The 18,962-nt window shown below is 24.6% G+C and overlaps 2 protein-coding genes across 2 annotated transcripts; both read right to left on the bottom strand.

Moving 5' to 3' along the window:
- Positions 1 to 43: 43 nt before the first annotated feature.
- Positions 44 to 3,160, bottom strand: LOC112593101 (phosphatidylinositol glycan anchor biosynthesis class U protein). Its single transcript, XM_025337376.1, has 7 exons — positions 2,808 to 3,160; positions 1,907 to 2,109; positions 1,616 to 1,820; positions 955 to 1,186; positions 613 to 884; positions 384 to 526; positions 44 to 236 (listed from the first exon to the last, which is right to left on the bottom strand). The coding sequence occupies exons 1-7, from the start codon at positions 2,935 to 2,937 to the stop codon at positions 126 to 128; spliced, it is 1,296 nt and encodes a 431-aa protein (XP_025193161.1). The 5' UTR covers positions 2,938 to 3,160; the 3' UTR covers positions 44 to 125.
- A 2,818-nt stretch (positions 3,161 to 5,978) lies between these two features.
- LOC112593338 (chitinase-like protein EN03) lies at positions 5,979 to 11,796 on the bottom strand. Its single transcript, XM_025337726.1, has 6 exons — positions 11,608 to 11,796; positions 9,746 to 10,014; positions 9,094 to 9,226; positions 8,735 to 8,905; positions 7,939 to 8,338; positions 5,979 to 6,407 (listed from the first exon to the last, which is right to left on the bottom strand). The coding sequence occupies exons 1-6, from the start codon at positions 11,723 to 11,725 to the stop codon at positions 6,170 to 6,172; spliced, it is 1,329 nt and encodes a 442-aa protein (XP_025193511.1). The 5' UTR covers positions 11,726 to 11,796; the 3' UTR covers positions 5,979 to 6,169.
- Between the last annotated feature and the right edge of the window lie 7,166 nt (positions 11,797 to 18,962).

The raw sequence follows: 18,962 nt of genomic DNA on the forward strand, positions 1-18,962 counted from the left end.
GATTAGATGTAATTTGGTAAGATGTATTTAAGTATAAAAAATTACCAGATAACAATTTGTTTTTTTCAAAAGTAATCATATCAAGATTTTAGAATTATTTTTAAAAAGTTTGACATAAAATTATATTAATCAAGCATTAAACGTGCTTCTTTTCCGTTGATCATGCGTTTCATTCCATGTTTCAGAGCAAACTCTCGTTTTATATAAGCAAATAATAAATCAGTGATCAGGAATATCTAGAAAAATATATTAATCACAATATTAATTAACAGCAATAATCATAAATTTTTGATAAAAAAATATATCATATTGATCATTAGTATAAATGCTTTTTTTTCATGTTAATATTTTATATAGAAAATAATAACATTTTTAATTCTTACTTGAGTTGTGGCAAAAGCAAGAGTAACACCAAAATAGAAATTTGCATTTGCTGAACGTGAATAAATCCATAAATGCCACACAGTAGGGGCAAAAACAGTACAACCCACAAAGAAACATGATACAATAAATGCTTGTTGCATAACTGAAAATTAAAATTAAATTAAATTTAAAAAAATATGAATTTTTTTTTTAATCTTATTAGTAATTTTAATTATAAAGTTGACATACAATAGAACAGATGTCTATGAATCGGAAGAAGACTGAGGTAAAAGCCAACATCTCCTATGCTTGGATATGACTTAAAAACTGCTGTTAATGTTAACAAACTGGTGGCTAACAACAAAGGGTCACGACGAAGACGTATACTTAAGGGAATCACATATAGAACAGATGCATTCAATTGAAAAGCGCAAACAAATAATGCACGAAAATGTTCAAACATCTCGGTAAAGAAATACCAAAACAAACCAATATTTGGTTTTAAATCACGTACATTTAATCTGAAAAATAAATTAATAAATAAATAATTAAAAACTATAAATTAATATTTTATTAAAATGTAGTATTTACATAAAACCATAAACAGAGTCTATGAACATCCACTCATTCATAATAGTATAGCATAAGTATAGTAGTAAACAGCTAATGGTACCACAAGTTAAAAATGTAATTATGAATGAACCAGTCTTTTTCTTAGAGTCAGTCGGTGCACAACTTATCATTAATGGAGCTATTAAACCAAATGTGTAAAACGTTGGCAATGATGCTAATACTAAGCTCAGACATCCTAATAGTCTATGCCCTACAATAAAAATAAATATTCAATAGTTAATATTAAATGTTGTTACTTAGGGTTGTGACCAAACAAATGTGGAATTGGTGACTCAGTCTTCAGCTAATATAAATTAAATGTTATAGGTAACATCCACATGCTGACAGCAGGGAAATTTTTAATTTTTAATTTTATTGTAAAAAAGTACTATGATTAATAGTATTTGAATAATTTAAAGTTTTATGCTGAATAAAAATGGTTAAATAATTTGTTTTTAAATACTGCGACAACCATGTTTGCTATCTAATGTGAAATCACCTCATGGTAAGTAAAGCCACTAACTGCATGTTTGATTGGCCACAATTATAATAGCAGTATTTAGGACTTTTTATAAAATTTAAAATATTTCTATCATTACAATACCTATGATTACATTTTTATGAAAATGTAAGTACTTACGTTTTACCATAGAATATAAACATACTGCTAAAAATAGGTTGTTAAACACTGTAGTTGTTCTTGCAATACAGCTAAACACTGTATAAGGGTTAAGCATGTAAACTGAACATACATAAAATGGGTTTATGATTGAAAAGTCATCTGGTATCAATAATTTGTTGAATTCTTTATTGTAGACATGTTTTGTTTTTGTTTGCTGTTTAAGCTAAAATAGTATTAAAATTAAAAATATATGTAGACACTGAAAGTATATAGAATAAAAATAAAATTGATAATATATATTTAACATACCAAATTTTCAGTGTAAATTTTAGATGTATAATATAACACAACAGCAGTAATGAGATCGCACACAATAAATATTAATGATACATAAAAATCTGAAAAAGTTGATGTCAAGTGACTAAAAAATACAAGAGCTAATGGAGTCTCGTGAAATAAGTCCCCATCATACGGATTGATATTCTCATTGTATAAAGATACGCCTTCAATAACTAAAAAAAAAAAATTAAATTAGTCAAATATAGAATAATTCAGTTGCTATAAAAGCAATTGTATTTTAAGTATTTAATATAAACAATATTCAGTTTTTAATCATTTAAATATATTTCTAGGTGTTTTTTTTTTTTTTTTTATGGGTTTTTAAAGCATTATAAAGATTTGTATTGCCCATGTCAGTTTTACTTTCTCTTGTGTCTATATTTTTTTATAAGGAATAAACAATTTTTTACTGCTTATTTTGGTTGGCACATAACAAAAAAAAAAGAATTTTAGGTACCTATGTCAATTAAATTAACACAATATATTTTTGTTTTAGAAACAAGAAATTTGGATTATCATAAAATACATGCACAGGTACATAAGATCTGATAACAGTAATGATATGATGAAATAGCAAAGAACTTTAAATCGTATAAATTATAATATAATACAAAATTTGAAAAAATAAATAATTCTAATAATATACAAGGTAAATATTTACCATGCAATTTGTCAACAGTAAATACAGTAATGTAGATAAAATTACACATAATACAAAATATTTGCAATAATCATTAAAGTATCTGCACAGGATAAACATTTTTTAAAAGGTCACACCCTAGTTTTATTCTTATAGCTGTGGTGCAGATGCAGTTCTATTATATACCAAAAAAAAAAAAAAACAAACTTATGTAATTCTAATTATTCAAACCTCTTTTCCAAGAGTTCAACGGCGTTGACACTTCAACCCGGTCTGCAATAGAAGTACTGAAATCGCTGGAGCTCAAATAGATCCTAATAAGGATTCCAATCGAATACACAAAAAACAGTAATTTTTCCATAAATGACTGGCGATTTAACTCTTAATCTAAACGCTATGTGAACATATTAAATTTAAATTTGATAGGGTACGTAAAACGAGACATATTTTTCTTGATTGCTTCTGAATAGAATAAATACAATATACTCGACTTTGATAGTTGACACCTTGTCAGTTGTCACTTAGTAGATAATTTTAAATCGTTAAAATAATAAAATATACTAAATTAATAATGTTTATCGGTATTCGGTATAAAAAGTTGGATCCCGATAAACAGTGATAAGCGTGATAAGCGTTTCAGAAGTTCCTCCATGCTCATACCAACTTAATTAGTAATTACTAATGCTTAGTGTTAAAACACTTAAAACGTTTGAAACACTGATAAGTGTTACTTAGGTAGGAGTACCTGAACAAATAGATCAATGACTGAACAGTTAAAAAATTTAAAATACAGTTTATTTAAATGTACTCGGTTATTCGAATTAAAATTTAGTTAGAGCAAAATTTATTCCAATGATTTAATAAGAACAAATGTACAATTGAGTATAAAACCCAATTTTTTGTTTTTATTTTTGAAAAAAATATGTACCTAATGAAAATTAAGCATTTTCCGAGGAATTCGTTTTAAGGTATCCAAATTATTAATATTCTAGTATTATTATTTATTAATACTATATCTACATTAAAAATATTAACATTTTTCATAACTCGTAGAAATTAGATTTTTAATGCATTTCGATATTTCAAACCCCTTACCGAATTCGAGCAATCGATAATTTAAAGTTTTTCTTAAATCCCTAAATTATTAAATTTTGGACTATTGAGAGTCGTCTGTTATATAACTTAGCTTAAACAACAAACTCAAGTACGTCATACAAAATTTCAAACAGAAACTAGGTACCTATAATACAAATCAAGAATCAATTTGAAACACGGATGGACATGTTAATATGTGATATAGATACCTAAGTAATAAGATACGTAGGTAGGTAACACAGTAGTAATATAATAATACTGATATAGTATTTGCAAGCTATTCAAAAAAAAATTTACATGAATTAAAAAATGTATGACATATTAACATGTAAATAATGTATGTATAATAATATAAATACTTATTTTATAACACGGCAGTATATTATAGTTTTAACTCTGAATTAATGTATATACAGTAGAGCCTTGATAGTCTCGACCCCGAAAATCCGGTGAACGCAGTAATTCGGACGGCATAAATTCATTTATTCGTAAATACTTTTGTAATTTATTCGGAATTCTTCGGAAAAAAATTACTGACTACTAAACATAAGTTCTATTATTATAAACATTTTTTTTTTTTTTTTTGTAATTTATTATGTTTAAGTTATTTATTATTTTTGTAATTTAAAGTGCAATAAATATAAAGGAGGTGGAATTAAAAATAAAAATCTTAGTAATTTGAGTAGGTAATCTTGAAAACGCTTCGGCAGTCTGCAGTGCGGACTTCGCTCGAATCGGTAATCCGGACGACGCTCGATCTGAGTTCGTCCGGACTATCGAGTCTTTAATGTATTTGACGAAAACATTTAATGCAAATCTTTTCACAATCGAACATAGTACAACATATTAAAATAAATTAAATAGAAACAAAAATACCTAATAATAATTTTCATTTGTCGGTTTTAGTAAAATATTTTAAAAACCTATTCTTATTTCTAATAACTTACTAATAATTAGGTAAACTTAGTAGAAGAAGCTAATATTAAACATGTTATATTATGGATTATTAATGCAAACAGTGATAAAGATAGGTTAGGTATTTATTAATTCCGCTACTTTATTTTTTTTAAATAAGTACAAAACGAAATATTTGAATTTTTTATTATAATCTGCATATTTTATATTATATATGCATATATCCCATCTGTATCATTTCTGAAACCGATAACCTAAATAACTATGATAATAATGTATTTTATTGCTATTTTAATAAATTTTTAGCAATGACTAACAAAATGTGTATTCAATTCTAAAAGTAAATTTGAAAAAAATTAAATGAAATTATAAAAATTGAATGTAACCAAAGTAGTAGCGTACTATGTATATAGTATAAATCAAAAGTTATGATTTATAATTTTAACTTATAATAGAGATACACATACAAATTCATGAATGATTTTGAACCTAGAACAAATTAATTGAGATGAGTCAATTCAAATAAAATGACGATCGATTACAGATGACAAAATAGATTCGAATACTTACCACCCACTAGCACAACAATGATAAGTCTAAAAAAATAATAACTTCATCAAGTAAAATCAACGAAAAATTATAGATTTGGTAAAATAAAACAAAATGTTATTTAAAGTATTTATTTGATCAATATTTATAATTAATATTAAAATTAAAATATAGTATTATGATATATTAAAATGTATAGACGCTATTCATAATTAATGATATTGATCGAAATTAGATTTGCCAAAATAAAAGCTAAAATGTGAGTTTTACCTGGGTATTACTGATATTTAACCAATTTCAAATTTTGCACATAATATATTCATGAAAATCTGTCAGCTATTATCACCGCCATTTTTCTATTTAATAATGAAGATATTCAAAATCTGATTTTTGTAATAATTAAGTATATTTTGTATATTTATGTGTTATGTTTCCAATTATTTTTAATTTTATACCATAAAAAAGTGTCGTATGGTGATAAAAACTTTTTTTATCAATTGAGCACCAATCTTGTTTACTGCAGATTATTCAGCCTGATGAAATTTAAGTTGAGAAACACTGCTATAGAATAATAATTACTATAATAATGTTGATAAAAGTTTCGTGGTAATTCTGAAATGTATATAAACTCCAAATAGTTCAAATCCTAAACTGAGAGGTTACTGCAACAAGGTATATTAGTCCACTAAATCTTTTGAATGTTAAAACTAAAATTTAATAAACAGTAAGATACTTATAATTTTTATTTATATTTTATTCTGTGTCAAAAAAATTACATGGTAAAATATTAACGTTATATAAAAAAAAAAAAAGAATAAACTAAAATAATTTAAAAGAACATTTTTTCTTAGGTAGGTACCAATTTAAGAAAATAGTTTTTTTTTTTATTCATAAAGCAACATAAAAGCGACGATATGTATACGTATTCTAATACAAAGTAAATATATTTATAGTTTTTTTTATTGAAAATATACGATACAAAGTTAATGTTTAAAACTAGTATAAATTTTATATTTCATGTACTCTATTCATTTTTACAATATGTTCTTTACGGCTTTTAAAATGGGATACCTATTTGCGTCGCACAAGCCTCTGGCGTCGTCCAAGGACAGATCCATTAACGCTATACCTCCCAAATTGTTTTGTTTCACATACGTGGCTTTTTGTTTGGCTGTTTCCGGTTCCTCGAAACTAATCCAAATTCCCTTTACGTCGTCTTTGGGCAAACGGAAAGCATAAGTTCCGAGATTTTTGCTTGCATCCGGTACACGTCTACAAAAATTTAAAACAATATGCACATTATAACACACCATAGGAAATTTAATTTTTTCTACATAAATATAAAAATTTGCTATAAAATATTTTCTTTCTGCAACATTAAAAAACATATTTATAACTTAAGTACTTTTTTTGATAAATTTATAAATCTATTATTTGTTTAGTATCTATACTATTAGCCTGTAACGTAACCGCCAACCGGGGGGGTTTAGATATGAAAGAGGGTTCATAATTTGTTATATAGGAAATTCCTTAATTAGGATCTCTCATAATAAGTTTGGTATGCTGATGGATAGGAATATTTTACATTTTTGCTGCAACCTTTATACAAATTACAATTTCAATACATAATTACGTCTTACGTCACATGATTACTGCCAAATACCGAGCGCATGATAATATTTTCCTAAAATTTTGAAGAAAGTTGCAACTCCTTCAATCACTACGTTACTGATTTTAGTCTTATAGCATTAAATATAAGTTACGTTTAAGTTACATAAAATTAATAATATTATAGATTTATGTGTCACTAAACTATACTACCAAGGATACGAAATTCATTTGAATTAATTTATATACAGAATGATTCTTTAAAAAAAAAAAAAAAATCCCGTTAAACCTAAGGTGTTTAAAAGAAAATGATTTTTTAAATTATTTAAAGTAGATACTTTCGCTAACATATGTCCAAACATGAACATGCACGACGAATATGGTGTTTTGTTTTAAAATAATTGACTTAAAAAATATAAATTATATTTTTAAATAATAATATATGTAATTATATAGACAAGATAGACAATATGTTATTTAATTATCTATTTATAGGTAATTCTCTTACTACAAAACAGTCATTTTCTTAGTCAATATACGTATATTTTAGAAAAAAAAAAGTCTTATACGATTTCAGTTATTATAACAATACGTATCATTATTTTTTCTCATTATAATTTTTTAAGAATTTTAGTTTTTCAAACAACATATATTTTAAATTTCTACTAAAAAGTTGAATACTTTTTTAAGGATTTCTATGCATAAAAATTAGTTTTAATTAAATATCAAGTTAACTAATTTTAAATTATAATAGTAATAAAATTATTGATGAACGAAGTAGTGTATTAAATTTGCCTTCTCTGAGTTATCTACACTATGAATACCACTCCATTCATCTAAAGTTAAAGTACATATAAGTATGAATAATTAACTATCTATTAAAAATTGTAGTTATATATATAAACATTCTCAGAAAAACAACATACTTCGTATTTCGTAACATGATTATATAAATTAAAAAATATGTATGTTGTCATTTCAAAACATCAAATAATTAATAGATATCATTTTTTATTAAATATGATGTTATAATGACTTAAACGATTAAGACATGCAAAACTAAGCTTTTAAAAATACGTATTTACTAATAATTAATAAAATAACCGTTTAGTAATAAGAGAATTGAGTTGTACAAACATGATTTAAAAATATCGATGTATGTAAAAATTGTTCGTAATATTGTATGTGTAAGTACCTGTAAAGTGTAAGTGAAGTAGTGGCCGCAGTGCTCTCCACTAAGTGAGGGCAGATCTCGTAGTAGGCCAATAAACCTTCGGTCTTGGTATACGTGCCTTCTTCGCCGGGACCGTCGGCGTTGACGGGCGGTGCTCCAGACTTACCACTGTCCTTATCCATCTTCCAGGTCCGGCCAAATGTGGAGATGCCCAAAACCAATTTGGTACGGTCAGCTTTCAGAGCAATTGCTTTGTTTACCTGCGATTCAATGTTCTGCCAAGCTAGACGGTCGGCGTACACAAACTTGAAGGGCGACGCGTGGTCGGCTAATTTAGGCACTCGGTCCGGAGTTCTAAAGTCATACGTCATCAGCGTGAAGTGATCCACGTACTTTTGCAGCCCCGGGAAATCGAAATACACTATCAGACAAACAGAAAAACAAAAATTATACAGTTGTTCTTTAATATATTATTATAAATGTATTATGTACATTGTACATTGTACAGAGTCAAACAACTACCGGTCCTGGTCTACTTATACATAGATATCATCATAATTAGGAATGCACGATCATTTCTATCAAAGGGTAAATTTTTTTTAGCTTTATGTAAAACATAACTTTTATACCAAAAATTTAAAATTATAATTTTATGTAACAACAAATTCAATTTCAAAACTTTTATTTTGCATTTTAATGATTTTTTTGATAATTGTTCAACAGGTAGTATGAAAGTATATATTATTCGATGATCATAATTAAACGATTTTAATATATTTATAAATATTTATAAATAGTATATATATAATATAGTTACCGCTAGAGTTTACGTGTGGAAGAATGCTGACTGAAAGATAAGGACAATTGTTGGCGTTCAATACTCCTTTAACTTCGCGGACCAGTGCAGTGAATTGTTCTTTGTGCTCGGCTTCCTTAGAGTCCTTGCTAGTGATGCCCACTGTTTTAGCCACTTTGTGGATAAAAGATCCTTTAAAAACGATAATTTGATATTAGGTAAAAGTATACAGCAAACAAACAATAATATACACACTGTTGGTGGCGTTATAACAATTGATACAGTGACTAATAAAATATAATATGCGTTGCGTATATTACTATTCTGTACACTACTCCAATATATAAACTAATATTATAACTATTAAATATACAGCTTACCCCACGTGTGTTTTTCCTTTTTCTCATTAACAACTGGGAATTGCCATGCCAAGTCTATACCGTCGAAACCATTTTCCTTAGCCATTTCCGAAATGGTGGACGCAAACTTAGTCCTCGATTTTGGTGTCTCCAGCTAAACACATTAAATACAATTTTAGATTCTGAGTAAAACAATAATAGTTGAGAAATAAGTTATTTTATTTTATTTATTTAAGTACCGATTTTTTTTTTTTTTTTTATGAGCACTCGAATATAATATGATAGGTACAAAACAAATCTATACAATTCAAGCATTCAACGGTTAGAAATTTCATATAATTACTTTATATTTTTAATAAGTATGTATTATTTAGGTTTTTCCAATAATAACAATAAATATTTGCAAAGTTTTTTTTTCAAACCATATTATTTTTCAAACCAAAGAGCTTTTTCAATTATTGTTGTGTATAACTCCAGTTCCAACCCTTCCCCTTACAAGATGTTTAATCAGTGATATGCGTGTTGGATATATTTTGATACAAAATCCAATGCGGAAGGGTCATATCTCACAGAATATTTTTAATTTTAAAACTTATGTCTTAATTCTTAAACCTATACCCGGCATGTCATGGAGTTTAATAACAGACTATATAGCGACATTAAAAATACTCACAGCAGTGAGATATTTATCGGGATCTTCGATATCGGCATTGCCACCAACTGACAACAGTATGGTAAGACTGGGGTAAATCTTCTTTAGAGCTGTTATGGACTTAAAGTTTCCTTTTCCGCCCTTAACATCTTTGCTCTCGGGTAAGTCCAACTTAGGATCCAACGATTTCGCTTTAAACTTATCATCATCAATACCAGCGTAACCGTACACCAAATGCGTACAATAACTTAAGGCGGGTTTTAACTCCTCGGCACCTACTTTAACAACATCTGAAAACAAAAAGTGATTCGATCAATAACAATTTTAATTTGTCGTATAAAACAAAATTCTGTAAATATTTATTCAACCCATACAAATCTTCAAATTATGAAACTTAATCCTACTTCTGAGTAATCTCTGTGTATAGTAATAATAGTAACATGTTTAACAGAAAATAATCGATTATTGGAGTTAGTTCATAAATCAAAATAATCTATCATTGGTATTACAGTAATTTAATATTGTACATATGTTTAAGATTATTTTTTTTAATATACATAGATAATATTATGATAATACTTTTATTAGATAAGGCTAATGATGCTTATTGTATATTTTATATATACCGACATCTGCTTAAAGAAATGAAATTATTATTTTAAACTTTGATATTATTCTAAATAATTCTCTAAAATCACTAATCGAGAAAAATATACGATTAACATAATGTAATAGGTATGCATATTTTAATTACGTTTAATATATTACAATCGGTAATACAACCTTTATTAAATAAACAATGGTTGCATCTTGCATGGCAAAATAATCATCATTAAATAATACCTTGATTATTTTAAAATGGTGATTTCGAAATAATTACAATTTTAATTGTTTATTTTATCAGTGATAGTAAAAAATAAATAAAAAAAATATTAACTCGTTGCCGAGAGTTCTAAGTATTAATGTAATATTGGTATTTACAGGTTTACAATTAATTACATATTTACATAAATAATATTAAGATAAGAGATAAATAATAGTTATTTGAAAACAATATAGTTTTTTTTTCGATTTTGTTTTTCTTTAGAATTCCTTAAATAATTGTCTACAAAGTTAATGAAATAAAAATATTTAATTTATAAGACTTACATTTGCATTATCTTAGATAGTTTTATTTGGTGATTTAATATTATTCTAGTTATTAAAATAATAATATATAATTCATAATAATAGTGGATTAAGTTATATTACGTTTATTATTATAACAACAAACTACAATTAATTAAAAAAAAAATATTTCAATTCTTTGGGATAGATTTAAAATGTATATTAATATAGTATAAGTATGTTATAGTATTTCTAAATCAAATTAAAAACTTAAAAACCTTTAAAAAATATAAATAATTTAATTCTAAAATGTTAAGTAAATTCAACTTTTATTGCGCGCTTAATAATAATATTAATTAATTTATATATTATATTGTAAAATAATATTATTACAAATTTAAAATAATCTATATGAATATTTCATATTATTATAAATTATGTATATAGTGCGACCCTACAAAAGTAAGAAATACACAGTGATCATTAATATTTTTTATGTAATAATCAACATTTTATTTTAAATATAAACTATAATTATTCGATATTATAACGTATTAAACACACACGCACACTTGTACATTTATATATATATATAAATGTTACAATTTTTTTATTTTTTTTTTTATAACCAATATAATAAATCCACCCCTACTATTTATACAATAGTAGGTATAATATTTTGAAATTTGTGTTAACAAAAAAAGGTCGTAGCATAAACAATGTACCTACGTACTTAGATATATTTTTTATAAACTTAAAAGTGTGTATGTGTATACCTTTTCTCCATAGAGCTCTGCCATCATAATAGCATACTGTTCTAAATGTTTGCGAAACGTCGATAATAGCCAGAAGGCCACATAGTGCGACCGCACCGGACAACTTTACGCCTAACATCGTACTACCGAAAACAAACTCGAACTGACGACCTGTTTGATTCGGACCAAAGGTCCAAGCCAAGCATGCGATTATTAATTAATGTACAATGTGCACCTACCTATGCAATAACTTTGATATATTATCATCACCCCTACTTGTTCTTTTACCACAGCCCACAGACCAAGGTCAAAGTTTAACTAGTTTTTTTTCTTCTCTGAACTCGACTGACACGTTCTGTTATTGTACAATTACATTATATTATATTTATTTCATATTCATTGTATAATAAATAAATCGTATTTTTATTGGCCTTATATCAAATCCGACTCGCAAGGCTGAAAATATAATAACCAAACAAAAGTATCTATAAACACGGGAGATTCATAAACATGTAAATTTAAACAGAGTTGTTTGTCGATTACACTGACTGTCTTGTAACCTTTGTTATCAGTGTGAAATATATTTTAATAAAATATGCATGGTACCTATCTAAAATATTATTTTATTTACAACTCAGCACGTCAAATAAATTATAATTCATTACACGTTTTTTACATTATAGTAAATGTAATTGCTTTACAATAAATCTATAATAATTCAAATTGAAAAATAATCATTTTGTCCAAAAGAAGCAAGTCAAAACTATTTGGAAGATAGCTAATTATACATATTTATTTATTTATTTATTTTTGAACATACCTACAGCATATCAAATTTATTGTAAATTGAAAATGGTTTTGTTATTTATAATTTTAATTTTTATACACTTGTCTATTGTATTTTAACTGCGTTCGTAAAGTCATAGAAGTTATAGAATTATAATTAACATAAATTAATAGGATTTATATTAGAATATAAAATACATTTTGCAAGTAATTTAATGCAATTTATTATGTAAACCGAGTAATTCTTTTAACGCAAGACACTTATTATTTATAAATACAAAGTTTTTGAAAATATTTTTTTACATAATTAGGTATAAGTTGTAAAAACAAAATTTTCTAAATAAAATATTCAAGTATGTAATGTTTCAACTTTTAACCATTTTTTTACATTATTAATACCTCATTCCAAAGCAGAATATTTTTTTGAGTACTTCAATAAATTAAATTTTAACTTTGGTAAAGAGTGGTTTATAAGTTATAACTTGTAAGTAGGGACTTCGTGTTCTAAAAATATATAAAAATGCTAAAATATGCTATTAAAAATTTTTTATTTTTCATTAAAAAAAATCAAAAACTTTTAAATTTAGTTATTATTAAATAGGGCATTTTTAATTTAATTTTCACAAAAAAAAAAAAAAACTGTAGGTATTTGTTTAGAATATTAAACTATTTTTTTTATAACTATAATAACGGCAAACGAAAAAATATACTATACTAAAAAGCGAATTGATATCAACTGACCGTATTCAGTGTATTCCATATCGATTATATTTTCACAATATGCAAATAATTGGGAAAAACACACGGTAGATGGATTATTTGATTATTTATATTTAAACATTTTAATCTATTTTTTTTCGATTTCTAGAAAACTGATATAAAATATTATATAGCACGTATAAAATATGTAATTAAAATACAAATCTAACAAAATATGAATTTAAAAGTAAAAAAGAGCAGAGTATGCAAAATAGAAATGATTCCTTTAAACTTCTAGTACTAAGGAACAAATTAAAATATTACTTAAATAAATTTTAAATTATTATTAAAAAACATACAAACTATTTAAGTCACAACTCCCTAGCCTATACTTAATTAAAAATATTCAAAGTTATGATGAGCGGAGTGGAGTAATACAGGGGCACCCCAAAAATTTATCTAAAATTTGATTTTTATAGATCGAAATACTTTGAATATTATCATGTTTAGGAAAATATGAAATTATTAAAGTTATATTTTATTTATTAATAAATAAAAATAAATTTTTTTTTTCCGAAAATAGTGTTATGTAATATCTGTTTTTTCTGTAATAATAAGTGATTTAGGTTAAATTATTACTCGTATATACTAAAAAAACATCATTTAATTACATATAAATCATAAATAGTTACAAATTATTACAAATTAAGAAAGTTACAATACAATAAGTATAATTTTATGTTATTGTGAAAATAGTAAGCATTTACCAGTATCACCCGTCGTCCACCATTATACCATTATAAATAATATCTACTAAAAATAACGGAAATAAATACATTTTTTTATGTTATATTATTTTAGGACACCATTAGTTTGATAGTTTCTCTAACTTTTTAAATTCTGCAAAATAACTAAAAAAATATACTTAAGAGATCTGTCCTCCGTGTCCCCCCTTTGAATACCCTCAGCCTCTCATATCATTCTACGTGGTACGAAGTATTGACTTACAAGTGAATAACAATAATGAATAAAATACAATAGATATTTAAATGATTAAATATAATAACATACTTATGCAATGATTGGGAGAAGATTATTCCAACACACTAATAATAAATTAAATATCTTATGGCAATATAAATAGGTACCCAAAGAGTATCTGTTCGGAATTATTTTTCATACACAATGATTTATCATTGAAATCAAATTTAACATATCCATTATGATGACCTAGGTAAGTATTCAATGTCAAGGTACATTCGAAACCTACTATTCGGCAGAGCGGACTTCCCTGATAATAAATATAGCTATAAATATATTATACATATTATATTTAATTACGTTTAATATCAATAATTTAGTATCGAATATTAGAATATTATGAATAATTAGGTATATTTTAATGATTTTATTTTTTGCACATTTTTTTTTTTTTTACACAAAACCTAAAACCATGCATTCAACTTAAATATTTCATGACATAGAGAGCAAGCAAGTAGGAACGCGCATACAATTAAAGTCTGCAGATGTCTTATTTGAACGTTCAACATAATATTAGATAGACTTGTCGACCTCATTTAAAATATTATAAAAATACAATTTAGGTCATTGAATATAACATGTGTTACATGATAATGTTATGACTTATGAGATTATTTTGTATCTCGTGTTTTTTTTTTTTTTTTATCAAAAACATGAGATAAAATATTAAAATTAAATGCGACTGTTTTGTGAGCATTACCTATTTTTTTTTTTTTTTTTTTATTAGCTTCAAATAATAAACTAATATAGCTCAACAATTAGAGAAATTACCTATTTTATACTTAAAAACTATACATATATACATAAATAAAAATGTACATATACAATTAAAATGTATAATTTACGTTTGAACTAAATTTATATAGGTAACACAGAACTAAAGCATGCATATTTAACTGCGTAGGCAAATATTTATCATCTCCATTCATAAATTCAAAAGTCATAGATATAGTTAGATACCAATTAAATGTATTAAGAAACCAGATTGCTATAAGGTATTATAATATTGTACTGTTATTAACAAAATACCTAGGTATAAACTATTAGTGCCTTATTGATATTTTATAATGCAACATATTATATATTATTAAGTTTTAACCTAAACAGAAAATCAAAAAAATTATTGCTCCGAACTCGATTTTTTATGGCTTGTATAATAAATTTATGTATAGTAAAACTCAAAAATTAAGCAACTAAAATATTGAAGAAATGGATTAGTATTGCCTAATGCAATACTTAGTTGAGAGAAGATAATGATTAATTAAGAATAAGGTACTTAAATTTACTAAATTATATACCGTTCATGAACAAAACAGTTCCAAAATGTATACGTCTAAAATTCTTTAAATGTAATTTAATGTAGATAAATAAAATAATTGCGTGGATATTTTTTAAGAAATAAAAAACATTATATACAATGCTATATTACATAACAAGTTATAATATATTTATCAATCACTTATTATAAATATCAAATCTAGATAAGTAGTCACTATTCAATTTTAACATGTATATTGTAGATATGTAGTTGTAGTTATAAATTACTTACAAATCAATATGATGTTATTTTAAGACTAATAACTGATTTTCAAATTTGTACTTTGATTGTTTTTTTTTTTTTTTTGTTTTATAATCTGAAAACAAAATATATAACATTATAATAAATTAACTTTTATAAACTATATTTACATTTATAATATTAATATTTATTAAAAATAATAATGCAATGACGTAGAACATAAATGATAAATAAGTAGGTAGTTAATAATACCAAAACCGAAACCTGAAATAATTATCAAATATGACTATAGTATATTTGTTAATATTAGTCTAATGACTATAATGTATTATTTAAATTACTCATTATTATTCATGATGATGTGATTTTTTTTTTTTTTTTTTAATTATGAGATTAATTTTAAATAAAGAGAATTTTGAAAACAAACCAAATTCATGTACCTAAACATATTAATATTTTTAGGGAAAATAGTGTCTCAGAATGTATGATTAAATATTTAAAGATTGGAGTTGTAAAAACAAGTGTATGCAATTATAAAAAATATGAGAAGGGAAACAAATATTTTATTACATAATGTAAATAATTTAGCAGGATAAATATAATAAATTGTTAAAAACAACACAAAAAATAAACTTATATTCAGAGGTATACAACCTTTTGGTAAAATAAAAAGAAACCTTGATAAACTATCATACTATAATCAGAGATGAGTCAATAAATTAAAAAAAAGAATGTGTAGACAAATAAATCATATTTACAGTTGTGAACAATATCATTATACTATAGGCCATAGGGCATAAAGTGTGGCAATAGAATTTATTAAGCAATAATTTATCCATTTATCCAAAATGAACAAGTTGGACGGACAATTAAATATATTTTTATTTAGAATACAATACCTATATTTTTATTTATAAAGGAATCATATTATAATGTTATGTATTACGAGTACTATAGTATTCTTTTTTTATGGTAGAACTTAAATAACCCAAAAATGTATAAAAGATACCAAGTGATTTTTTTTTTTTTTTATTAAGTAATACTCATTATTTCAAAGTTTAATTAAGTATTTGAAAAAAATTTTTTAAATAATTTAAAAAAATTAGACATATTTACATCGTAATAATTTTTTTGTTTTTCACTTTTTTTAAAAAAACACAAATTTTTATTTCATATTCTGAAGTAAAGTATTTTTTGAAGTATTTCGATACATAAAACACAAAAAATGGGTGAGAACTTGTGAGTTAAAAAAGTATTTTAAAATCAAAGTAGTAGACTAACATTTTACAAGGTATTCCTGATCCAGTTCACTCCACTCACTAAAACTTCAAATATTTATAACACATATCATAAATTATTCCTCAGAACTTAAATTTTTATGTATTGAAGTACTCAAAAAAATATTCTGCTTCAGAGTATGAAATTAAAAATATGTATTAAAGTTCAAAAAAGTAAAACACCTAAAAACATTCTTACGGTTTTATGTTTAAATGAAAATAATTTTTGAGTTTTAATAAACTGGTTTATTTCCGAGAATCAATTAAATTATGTTTATAATAATAGGCAATTTTTTTGTAAATTTTTTAAGAGTACCCAATATTCTGTAGAATGTAGGTTTTTATTTTAGATCAAACATAATTAAATAAGATTTAAATATAATGAGCATTGTCATTATACAATTATTGAAAATATTGACAAATACTAAGCGTTAATTAAAATATTTTTTTTTTTTAAAAACACAATATCAATATCAATGGCCATTAATGAAATGTAAATAAATATTAAATATATTACATTTCTATCAATCTATATTCTGTCAAAACAAAAATTAATTTTTAAAAAAAAGGATTCAAATCAGTTGATAATCTGCATCATCCACTCTTATAGATACATCACTGCATTTCAATGAACTCAAATAGTATTTTAAATGGAAAATTAGTACCTAAAGTAGTTTTAGGTAAACAAAAATAAGCAAGTTTAAACAAAGTCTGTATAATATTTTAGGTACAAATAAAAACATAATACATACATATTTTAATCTATTAATATAACTTGAATTTATGATTTAAATTAACATAATATAAACTTTATGATTATCATTTGCAATTTATATAAATGTGTAATACCATTTTTTAAGTAATTACATTTAAAAAATAATATTATTAGTTATTTTTTCTATAATAAATAAAAATGTTATCTACACATTTAAAAACTATTTTTTGAAAATTTTTTGTCTCTGTGTGAATGTGGCTTAAGGACTAAGGTTAACTTAATCAATAATTAAATTTATAATATTTAATAACACTATTTAGTCTTTTTTATTTATAAAATTCAAATTTAAATAATATTAATAATACTTATACTAATTGGCAGTTTTTAATAAAATGGCATGTCAATCATTTATTCACATTTCATTGATTTTAATTAAAATAATGAGTTTTTTTTTATTAATTATTATTTATTAAATTTTAACAATATTTAAAATATTACATAACCCATTTTTACTACAAAAATAAACTATTTTTAAAAATTGCAATTATTATGATTATAAATCATGAATATATAAAATACTACAATTTTAAAATGCTCATATAATGTAGAAAAATTAAAATATCATAAAAAAAGTCAATGTATAAGCACATATAAGTGATCTAGTATGGCGCAGTAGCTGGCCTCAGTCACTAGTGTGTTTTGAGGTCAAGCATCAGTTGGCGTCGCTAGCTCTCGGATGGGTGACCATCCGAGTTCTTAGTGACAAATCCATAGTGAACACACATACGCATACGTGTTCCTTACAAATAAAACAAGCCCTATACAAAAAACCAACTGTATCTATCCATAATTAATGGCCTTAGATGCCAGACTTAAATAAGATTAATAAAAAAAAACATATATAAATATATAATGTTCTTAACTATAAATGTGATAATAGGCGAGTTCATTTTGACATTAAAGCTAACAACACAAGTGGTTTTACTGAAGGCAACAGTAAACTTACTTTATTTTTAAGATAAAAACAACATACAAAATAACAATGATATAATTTAAGAAAGTAGGAATAACTGTTATAATCTTTAAATTGGTCTTGATTGTAATTTATGTAGGTAGTAGTTACTGAATTCAATTACTTCTTTGCAGTTTTATTTCAAAATGAATTAATGTAATAAATATCTCATTCGAATACTGATAAGAGATTATATTTTTCTAAATTTTATAATTTGAAACAAAATTACTTTAATAAGAATAAGATACATACTAAGCAATATTTATAGGTTAACCATATACTAAGGGTATATAGGTTAAACATATTACGATATACTAATCAAACAAT

Source organism: Melanaphis sacchari, unplaced genomic scaffold (genome assembly GCF_002803265.2).
Source record: "Melanaphis sacchari strain LSU unplaced genomic scaffold, SCAv2.0 Contig1_pilon_pilon, whole genome shotgun sequence".
In the NCBI taxonomy this organism is placed as follows: domain Eukaryota; kingdom Metazoa; phylum Arthropoda; class Insecta; order Hemiptera; family Aphididae; genus Melanaphis; species Melanaphis sacchari.

What these genes read in the sequence shown, in the direction of transcription:
- LOC112593338 (XM_025337726.1), bottom strand. Translation starts at nt 11,725, where the DNA reads ATGTTAGGCGTAAAGTTGTCCGGTGCGGTCGCACTATGTGGCCTTCTG. An exon ending in CCGATAAATATCTCACTGCT is followed by an intron (nt 9,227 to 9,745) that starts GTGAGTATTTTT and finishes TAATGTGTTTAG; the next exon opens with CTGGAGACACCAAAATCGAG. An exon ending in TCCACACGTAAACTCTAGCG is followed by an intron (nt 8,339 to 8,734) that starts GTAACTATATTA and finishes TTTGTCTGATAG; the next exon opens with TGTATTTCGATTTCCCGGGG.
- LOC112593101 (XM_025337376.1), bottom strand. Translation starts at nt 2,937, where the DNA reads ATGGAAAAATTACTGTTTTTTGTGTATTCGATTGGAATCCTTATTAGG. An exon ending in GTTGAACTCTTGGAAAAGAG is followed by an intron (nt 2,110 to 2,807) that starts GTTTGAATAATT and finishes TTTTTTTTTTAG; the next exon opens with TTATTGAAGGCGTATCTTTA. An exon ending in AAATTTACACTGAAAATTTG is followed by an intron (nt 1,821 to 1,906) that starts GTATGTTAAATA and finishes ATACTATTTTAG; the next exon opens with CTTAAACAGCAAACAAAAAC.